At 39.0% G+C, this 9706-nt stretch overlaps 1 protein-coding gene and 1 non-coding gene across 3 annotated transcripts; one reads left to right on the plus strand and one right to left on the minus strand.

Moving 5' to 3' along the window:
• Nucleotides 1–99: 99 nt before the first annotated feature.
• Nucleotides 100–171, minus strand: trnap-ugg (transfer RNA proline (anticodon UGG)). The gene has a single exon. It is a non-coding gene; the product is annotated as a tRNA-Pro (tRNA).
• A 359-nt stretch (nucleotides 172–530) lies between these two features.
• Nucleotides 531–9502, plus strand: LOC140309465 (STAM-binding protein-like A). Of its 2 annotated transcripts, XM_072387323.1 has the most exons (10): nucleotides 531–658; nucleotides 2939–3163; nucleotides 3318–3393; nucleotides 3480–3575; nucleotides 3852–4251; nucleotides 4478–4602; nucleotides 5083–5220; nucleotides 6556–6668; nucleotides 6812–6911; nucleotides 8462–9502. In XM_072387323.1, the coding sequence occupies exons 2-10, from the start codon at nucleotides 2961–2963 to the stop codon at nucleotides 8516–8518; spliced, it is 1308 nt and encodes a 435-aa protein (XP_072243424.1). In that variant the 5' UTR covers nucleotides 531–658; nucleotides 2939–2960; the 3' UTR covers nucleotides 8519–9502. The 2 variants fall into 2 exon arrangements, with proteins under 2 accessions (XP_072243424.1, XP_072243425.1); XM_072387324.1 differs by lacking the exon at nucleotides 8462–9502 and having other exon boundaries at nucleotides 6778–6855.
• Nucleotides 9503–9706: the final 204 nt, after the last annotated feature.

The following is a 9706-nucleotide window of genomic DNA, read 5'->3' on the forward strand; positions in this document are numbered from 1 at the left end:
ACATTTCCCTGCAGCACAATAAAGAAGCCACATTTTTCATCATGACTATTAAGAATGAGTATTTCAGGGCCAGTGTTGTGCAGTGGATTGAAAAATAGAGGGCTCGTCCGGGATTTGAACCCGGGACCTCTCGCACCCAAAGCGAGAATCATACCCCTAGACCAACGAGCCTATTACGAGCTTCACTTCCGGTTTGGCTGAAACATCAATAAACATTTTTATTTACAAATTGTCTGTTTACATGTTAACGGAAAATAAAAGAAAACGAAGGAGAAGAAATGCGCATGCGTCATTTAGAACCTGATTATAAGCGATATCTAAAACGACTTTTGATAAATAACTTAAACTTTGCCAACACATTTTTCACTAATTGAAATAAATTAGATAATTTTTTTTTAATTTTCTTTAAGGACAAATTATAACGCGGTGAACATTTGTGGACACAATGAAATACCGATTCAATAATTTTTTTTATCATTCTCCTGTGACGTACTGCTGCGTCAGGCGGAAGTTGTTTTGGTTGCGGAAGTGAGCAGACGTTGTTGTGCTGTTGTGGTTGTAGCTCACTGAAGCGATCTGGTTATAGACTCTGCATTGACCGTGTCCTGATCCAGCTGTATGTAGGACTCTGTGAGTTTCGGTTTCACGGCTCGATCAGGTAAGAATTACAATAAAGCTCCTGCTGTGGTTGCTGCCTGGTTAACCGTTTGCTAAGTTAACCGTTTGCTAAGGTAGCGCGGCTAACGTAACGTCGTTGAGAAACATCGATCACCACTGTGACAGGGATCGATATTAAGAGCTTGTGGAGGCGGAAATATATCTTTATGACATCTACAGTATGTCAGTGGACCAGCAGGTTTGAATATGTGGTGAAAGGTGACTCACTGCTGGAGCCACAGAAGGCCCACTGTTTAGTGTTTGATCTCTTACCTGTGGTCCTTTTCTTTTAGTTAGGATGGATCAGTAAGTTAAATGAGATGGAATTTCTATACTTCACGCGTGTCTGTCAGATTGTAAAGGCAAAACTAGTTTCTAAATATTCAGTAAGTATGTCCTGTAGCTGACATCAGTCCTATTTAATCTTGTTTTGAACTTTTTTTCTGCCTCAAATAAAAACCTTAAGTAATGATCAGCAATGTACTTTTGGTATAAAAATCTAAATCAGTTCCTATGTTGAATGACACTAACTAAGTATTACTAATGTATTAATGTGTATGGAGCATTTAATGGGTGTTGGAGTTAAGTTTGAGCTAATTCAGCCTCAGTTAGATACCATTTGCTGTTTCAGTCCACAGCACTATGTCATATTTTAAGGCTTCCTCAAATGTTTTGCATGGAAAAATTTTATAGTTGCGTAACTACCAACTACAGCTGTCAGGAAAACATACAAAAAGAACAATATTTTTGCGCTGAACTTTGCTTGACTTTGCTGTTGTGAAGATAAAATAGCCATCACAACTGTACCCAAGTATGGTACTGGCTCCCATTGGCCACAGACATCAGCTGTTGCTGTTGTATACCTTAGCTTCATGATTGAACTGAACTACTTTATTTATACTTGCCACATGTTTTACGTGACTAACTACGACTTAACTACGGTACAGGCAAAAATATTTATATATGTTACATATACAAAGAATGTCATCAGTGCTGCACAGCATGGACGAACCTCCGCTCCTCTCCTTTTATCAGTACCACACCTCTCGGACTGAACGGTTAACAAGCAGCTGCCTGCTTGCTGAGGAACTCTCAGTGCTGAATCGATAAAAGCCACTTCATGATTACTCAGCATGCTAATGAGGCGTTCTCATCTTTGTCTTCATTTGATTTTTAAAGAAGAGTAAAAAACATCAAGTCATACCTAACCCTAACCCTAACCCTCAAAGCAATTTGTTTTGTATTCCTTTTATCTCAAATTATCTGGCTATTATAAATGCTGAAGGTCTGCTGTAGAGATGGTGTTTGATTTGTCTGTTCTGAGATAACCGTAATGACATGACGCTAAAGGACGAGGAGCACAACCTGCTTTGTCTTTGACATAATTTGCTCATTCTAACATAGAAAAAAACATTAATTTTTAAATTGAACACAATTCTACACTGATAACATAGTTGGTCTGCCTATAGTCCACCCAAAATATTACAAACTGGAACTTTAAGACTTTTAAAGTATCAATTTAAGCTCCCTTAGAACCGGAGTGCAAGTCATGAATGAGCAAGCATTTTGTGAGTCACAATGAATAAGTGTTAACAGAATTCAAGGGTACAAAGACAGGAAGGATTTCTATAGAAAAAACTCTTTGAGAACAAGTAGTGTGTTTTTTTTAAATTTAAGACAAATATACAGTATATATTCTGCCACAACTTCTTCTTAATGCTAGTGGCATCGAGCTGTACAGATAGTTGTTGTTTCTTGTTCTTAGATTTCAAGATACTCAGTTGAGAATGGCAGTGCTCACTTCTGGTGAAGTAAATCTGATACGATAGATAAGACAGTAAACTTACATGGTCTGATAATCTGAACGTTTATTACGTCTAGAAAGAAGCCTTGTTGTGGAGATCACACGTAGTTCATGCTCAGAGCAGTTATTTCTTCTGTTCTGGGTTGGAGACGGAAGTTTCAGTAACGGATCACTGGCATGAATACGTTAAGACTAAGCAGTACAAGAAGACTACATCCACATGATTGTACATAGACTTGTTATTCTATTTTTTTTCTTTTCTTGGTTTTATTTAGATGAGCAGTGACTTTATTTAGATGAATAATTCATCAAAAGTTATTATGGAGAATTTTTAATTGAGAGAAAAACTTACAGAATCCTGCTATTTAAGAATTCAATCCAATAATAAGGCAAGTTTCACGGAGGCTTTCAGACCCGCAGAGGGACTTTAATCAACAAATATTCTTCTGTGTTAAGCCTCTAGCTTTTTTTTTCCAGTCTACCAGGTTGAGCTGTCGTGATGGCAGATCACAGTGATGTCAGCCTGTTGCCGGAGGAGCGAGTCCGCTTTCTGACCAAGAAGGGAAGCTCGGTGGAAATCAATGATGACATGCCGCCGCGCCGCTACTTTCGCTCAGGTATGGAGATGATCCGCATGGCAAACATCTACACGGAGGAAGGCAACATCGAGCATGCCTTCGTTCTTTACAATAAATATATCACGTGAGTATGTTTTTTGGCTACTTTGTCTATTCCAAAATTCACAAGATTTATCCAGATTTCTCGAAAAAGACTGAATAGTTTCATTGCACTCAGAAGGATGTAAACTTGCCAAAAGAAGTGAATATTTCAAGACAGTTTTTGTCACTTCGTTAAGGCTCTTTATCGAAAAACTTCCCAAGCATCGGGATTACAAGACTGCCAACATTCCTGAGAAGAAGGACACGCTGAAGGTGCTCAAACTATCTTTTTTATTTTTCCTTAAAACTGATTGGTTTCCAAGAAAAGTTACCACATTTATTCTTTGATTCTTCAACAGAAACTTAAGGATGTTGCATTTCCTCAAGCAGAAATTCTAAAAAAAGCTCTTTTGAGAAGATTTGAACAAGAGTACGCACAGTATCTTGTCAAAAAGGTAAACTGAAACAAAAACTTACATTTGCATTCATGTCACATATTTAATTTTCAATGTACAATCAGAAACTGGTTTGAAAAAGGAGTAATTAAAATAATCAATTTGACAGCAAAATGAAGACATTAACCAGTATCTTTTAGCACAGTTCACTAATAAACAACTAAATGAGGGAAAAATAACTGCGTATTGTTTGAGACAGACTCAGAATTAGCTCACATGTTGCAGCAAAACTGCTTCCTCTCAGCTTTTGAAGTAATGTGTTTGTTGTACGCTCAGAAAGCAGAGGAGGAGGCCTTGGTGCAGGAACAGTCCAAGCAGCGTGCACTGGACGCCGAACGGGAGCGTGTGGCCGACATGCAGCGACGGCAGCGGGAGCAGGAGCAGTTCAGTGCCTTTGAGGAGATGATCCGCCGCCAGGAGCTGGAGAAGGAACGCCAGCGAGTGCTCCAAGAGTTCGCTACACCGGTCACACCTTCGCCTGACACACTCCTCATTCCGGGCATCCAGGGCCCCCCACTGGTCTCTCCCACCGTGCCGCAGAGCCCTGGGGAGCTGTCGGACAGCCATAACCAACAGTATAATCGCTCTCCTGCAACCATTGGCACGCCTTCGATGGGCCCACCGACCTTCGACCGCTCGCTCAAGCCAGGGTCTCTGGTCAGTCCAGGGAACAACAGTGAGTTAATGTTTTTTCTTTTTGTGTTTTTTGTCCACAAGGGGCTGGCTCTCAGAGGAATTAAATACCCCCCTTCTCCTGTTTTAGAGTATTTATTCTTCTGAGCTGATTTCTTTTCTCCTGACCTACTTAATTTCCTGTTAACACCATGCCTTGTTACAGAGCATCACAAGAACCTAACTTTTCCATTCAGCTCCTGTTTACTCCTTGACATGGTGTTTTGCAGATACAATGGTGGATGCCCTTCGGCAGTTAAGTGTTCCTGCCGAGCTGTGCCGGAGCTTTCTGAGGCTGGCCGAAGCCAACACAAGCCGAGCTGTAGAAACTTGTGGCATCTTGTGTGGAAAACTGGTAAGAGCTGATCAGAGTGGCTGTGTTGAGCCAGTCCCCCATTGAGAGGATTTCGTCCAAGAAACCCACAAATGAGATGACAATAAATTGTTTTTCATCATCTCTTTAAATAAGGAATATTAATCATCAGTGTACCTACAGTTTTGCATTTATTAGCTTGAGATGGTTAAAGATTATGTCAGGATTCTGATTTAAATTAAACTGAGACATCAGCTGACCCCCTGATCCAGAGGGTTAGAAGATAATCTCTCTTTGTCCTTGAACTGCTGCAGCTTTTTCTTAATTTATATCACTTGCTGCTTGAGTTAACTCAAAGCTCTCAAAGTGTGCATCCCCCACCTTTTTTCACCTGGAGCAGAGCAGTCAGTACTCAGAGTTAATTATGTTCTGACAGTGTCCTTGGTTAGCATTTTGGCTGACAGTGTGCTATGCATAATTTACTAGTGTGTAATAGTGTGAGGCTTTCTGTGTTTGATCCAGACCAGAAATGCATTTACTGTGACCCACGTCATCATCCCAAAGCAGTGTGGTGGACCAGACTATTGTGACACAGAAAACGAGGAGGAACTCTTCCTCATACAGGACCAGTACGACCTCATCACCCTGGGATGGATACATGTAAGTTAAGATGAGCAAAGACTGTACATTTCTGTCAAATACAATAATGTTTTTTCAAAGAGCTTAAAACCACCAAAACAGCTGCTGCTAACCTTGGCTAATAATCCATCTATAACCTAATGTTTGCCGTCTGACATTGTTTCATTAGAGAAACTAATCGAAGGATCAGAATCCTCATCATTAATAACACTGTTTTGGGTTTTTTTGGCATCGACCCTCTTGGGCGGGTTTTGGGCGTTGGGCCATGTTACACTTTCCCCCTGTCAGGGACTTCCAGACAGCTTTTTTAAACATAAAATCAACTCTCTGATAGTGAAGTTGAGCCCCATCTAAAGGGTCCTGTGAGGTCCTTAGAAAAAAAAAAACATTTTATCGATATTTGATCATTTTACAATATTTCAAATGCATTTATCAGTTGAAGGTGATATTGAGCTATAGATTGTGTAAAATCAATGATGATGATAATATGATTGAATATAATCTCACATTTCCTCACAAAGTCCTCTGACTGGATGGTAAAACTCTTGTCACTGCTCAATACTACTAAGTTGTTTCTCTGTATTCGTTAAGAGTCATGGCCTCATTTATTTTCTTAGAGAAGAAATGCTCTCACTGCGTCATTTGTTGTGTCTTAACTGCTCTTTAAAAAAACAGCCTTCAGTCCTGCTATAAGCCCAGAATTTTTGTCGCATGACTCTGTGTCATGAGTGAATCACTTCTGGCTCCTCAGTGCTGAATTTTTTGTTTTTCTTGTCAAGACTTCTGTTTATGAGTTTGGAAACTGTAAAGAAGCAATTTTTCTGTACTTTTCTTTATATCAAATTAAATAAAACAGTGCACAAAAAGTGAAACAATGTGAAGAGTTAGGAATGAGTAAGACAAGAAAACCCTTGAACAAAGAGCACATACATTCAGAAGACAAAACGCACACATCACTTGTCCTCTGCTTCGAGCACATGTGGCTCCTACATAAACAAAAATGTCAGAATTTATTGGATTCAAATTGAAATTATGGTTTGAGGAAAATGAGACATCATTTTCACACATGGATTGGTCACTACAGAGTATAGACTTTAGCCCTTTTAGAATCTGTAGCTTGTTCTAGAGAGGATGTAAGGCAAGGGTCCGATTCTCCTGTCGTCAGTACATCTTAAAGCATATCTGCATCAGAGAAAATGTAAAATTGTAGGATATCAAACTGATGCTACAGCAACTTTTCAGTGTAGTTTAGGTTTTTGGGTTTAGACTGTTACTGGTCATGTGACCTGTGATTTTTCAGCGAAGTGATATTATATAGTGATGTCTTTTTGCACTGAAAATGCCTGTGTTCTCCAGACTCACCCCACACAGACGGCATTCCTGTCCAGCGTCGACCTCCACACACACTGCTCCTACCAAATTATGCTGCCTGAGGCCATCGCTATCGTCTGCTCCCCTAAGTTTAATGAGTGAGTTAAAAAAAGCATGAGTGTCCCGTCATTTGAACAGAAATTCTTCTTGTGTGCCGCATATTCCTGTGCTCATGTTTGGCGGTAAACTTCTAGTGTATTTTCCCAGGTTCTCAAGCTCTGTGTGATTGTGTGTCTGTCAGAATCGGCTACTTCAAGTTGACAGATAGAGGAACAGATGAGATCTCTACATGTAAACAGAAAGGTTTCCACCCTCACAGCAAAGACCCTCCTCTATTTACAGTGAGTAAAGCAATACTGTAAGGCCAAACATGTAGCTTAGTTTCAAATGGGAAAAACATACAGAATAAGAATAGTTTTATCTATGGGAAACAATCGTCATAATTTTACATTTGTTTTAGCTTTTTCTAAAGGGTCTGCTCTCTTAAATCCCACATTTTTTTCTCTCTATTGAAAGTTTTCAAACCCTCTCAGTAAGTCTATGTTTTATTGTGTTTCAGACTTAAAAATTGGTTCATTGTTTTTGTTTACCGTCTGCAATCTACACACAATACTCCTTAACGACAGATGTTTTGTTCATTTATTTAAAATAATCACTGGAATCCAGCTTTATCTAACTGAATCCAATGCATATTATGACAAAGACACACTGTTTTCTAAGCTCAGTCAATTGATTGCATCTTATCAAAATTAAATCAAATTATGATTTTGAGAGATTTGTCCGTAGATCTCCAAGACAAGATCATGTTAGGGCACAGGTTTGGGAAACAATTCATTTTGCACAACATTTAAAGTGCCAGATTATTATGAAACTGAGGAAGTCGGAACCAGTAACAGACTTCTTCAACCTGGCTGCCAAACCGAGTAATAAGGGATGAAGGGCCTAGCTTCAGGTAACTAACAAGGTAATGGTAGCTATGAATGAGATCCAAAATTCCTTCAGAAGAAGAAGAGAGAACGTAATAAAAGGATGACCATTTTTTTGCTGCACTCTACCGATCAGGTTTTTATGGTGGAGAGGACACATCACCTGGATTTCAGACTGTAATGAAGCTTGTCATTTCATCAAAACAATGACCTAAAGCATGTTTCCAAGAAAACACAAGAAGCAGCTTCAGGAAAACTGTCAAACGACTGGAGTGACACAATCAGAGTCTGGACAGAAGAATATTAAGGCAGAAGCCGCGTACTGACACTGTCCATTTGAGCTTGTTGAGCTTTACAGATACACTAAGTATAAAGGATCACTACCAATTAGAGTTAAGTAAACTTTTGGAACACTGGGATATTTTAGTCTTTTATTTCTAACTAACAAAGCATTCCAAAAAGCTGTTTGGGCTTTGAAATAGTTGAAAACTGGGTGTCTTCAGATGAAAAGATAAATTAATTTCTATTGAAAGATTAGTCTGAAACAAAATGGACAAAAAGTTGTTAGTTTGGCAGTGATTTTTTTCTTTTTTTTTAAGAGTAGAGAAGAGAGCTTTTAACTGACATGGTGCTGGTGATGAGAAAGGGGACATCCTCGTCAATAATGACTCCATAAGGATGCCCACAGAGCCACTTTCCAGTGCAGTTTCATAGGCTAAGAGGATGTAACCTTTTTTGGGTCGTTGGCCTGTATTATTCAAAGGTCATTTCCATATGCACCATGTTCATAAACTTTTTGTTCTTTAATTAAGAAATTTATTTTAAAAAGGACAGTACTGCAAATGATGGCAGAGTCTTCTGTGAGAAAGTGTTATCCCTAAAAGGACTAAATTAAATGGACCTGTGGATGGCTGCTGTTGCGGCTGTTTCTGACAGTGTCTAACTGAAATGTTTCTCCTTCTCAGCATGCGGGACATATCACCATCACTGACGACACAGTGGCCATGATGGATCTGCGGTGATCATATTCAGCTTTCCACCAGAACACTCACAGACTGATCGAACTACAGATGTTTTACAGGAAAAAAAAAACTCATTTTATTTTCAGGAAGGTACCCAGAAAACACCGGCCGCAAGTTTACCCTTTTATGGACTTCAGTTGTTCTCAAAAGAAACAATATTGGAAGTTATTTCGTTTTCTTTGTTTGCTCTGTAAGAAAAATAAAATCCACATATTATCGCACTTTCCAAGCAAACAACTACTATCATCTCAATGGACTGGCAAGCCTCTGGCTCATCAACCCCTATGTTTTCGTCTTTCTTTTTCCTTCCTGTTCAGTTCTTTGTTTTGTTTTGTTTTTTATATGTATTTATGTCAATGACAGCTAAGCATCTGGTAGTCTGATCTTTCTTTGAAAACTGTCAAAGTTTTGGTCAGTCTGACCGATAAAGTGCCAAGGATGTGAACATTCACTTGTTGACTTTTTCAGAGAGCATTATGAAACCCACTGTAAAGTCCAGAGTTTGCAACCACAACTTCTTGTGTTCATCTAATTTGCTGGTGATGCCCTACAAGTGATGAAATGCAAGCCAACGGTAACTCAGGTATGCAGGCTGCTTTTGCTGCCTGTATTATAGTTTTTTTTTTTTTTTTAATATATCACTCCAGAGTACCATTTATCAACTGTCTAAAACGTTTTGTTTGGAATTTAGGACCTGCTTACGATCAAACCAACTTTACACATTTTCCTTTCTTTATTCATTTCTTCTTTGGGGGAAGAGTTTGGTATTTCCTGTACCGTATGTCCAATCTTTAGAGGACATGTGCAACAGGCAGACTGAATGTACTTTCTGCTCCATGTTATTACACATTACTAACCACCTTGTCATGGGTCATGCCTCTTGCCATTTTTTCTGGTTGCTCCCTTCTCTTGGTAAAAGAATGAAATGTTTAGCCATAATTATCAATTAAATGCCAAAACTAAATAAACTTGTAGATTAATTTACTGTGCTGTTTCGTCATGTCTGTCCATTAAGATTTACACGAGCCTATGTGCAAAATAAATAACAGATACCAACAATAAAAACTGAAGCAAACAGCAGTTATACTGTAATGTGCATATCTGTAAATGAACAAGACAAGAAGCTGGATGTGTAGAAGATGTTTGCAAAGGTCAGGCAGGAGTTTTTAAGGGTTTATAGGAAAAGGA

This window comes from Leuresthes tenuis, unplaced genomic scaffold (genome assembly GCF_036924035.1).
Source record: "Leuresthes tenuis unplaced genomic scaffold, fLeuTen1.0.hap1 SCAF_6, whole genome shotgun sequence".
Classification (NCBI taxonomy): Eukaryota; Metazoa; Chordata; class Actinopteri; order Atheriniformes; family Atherinopsidae; genus Leuresthes; species Leuresthes tenuis.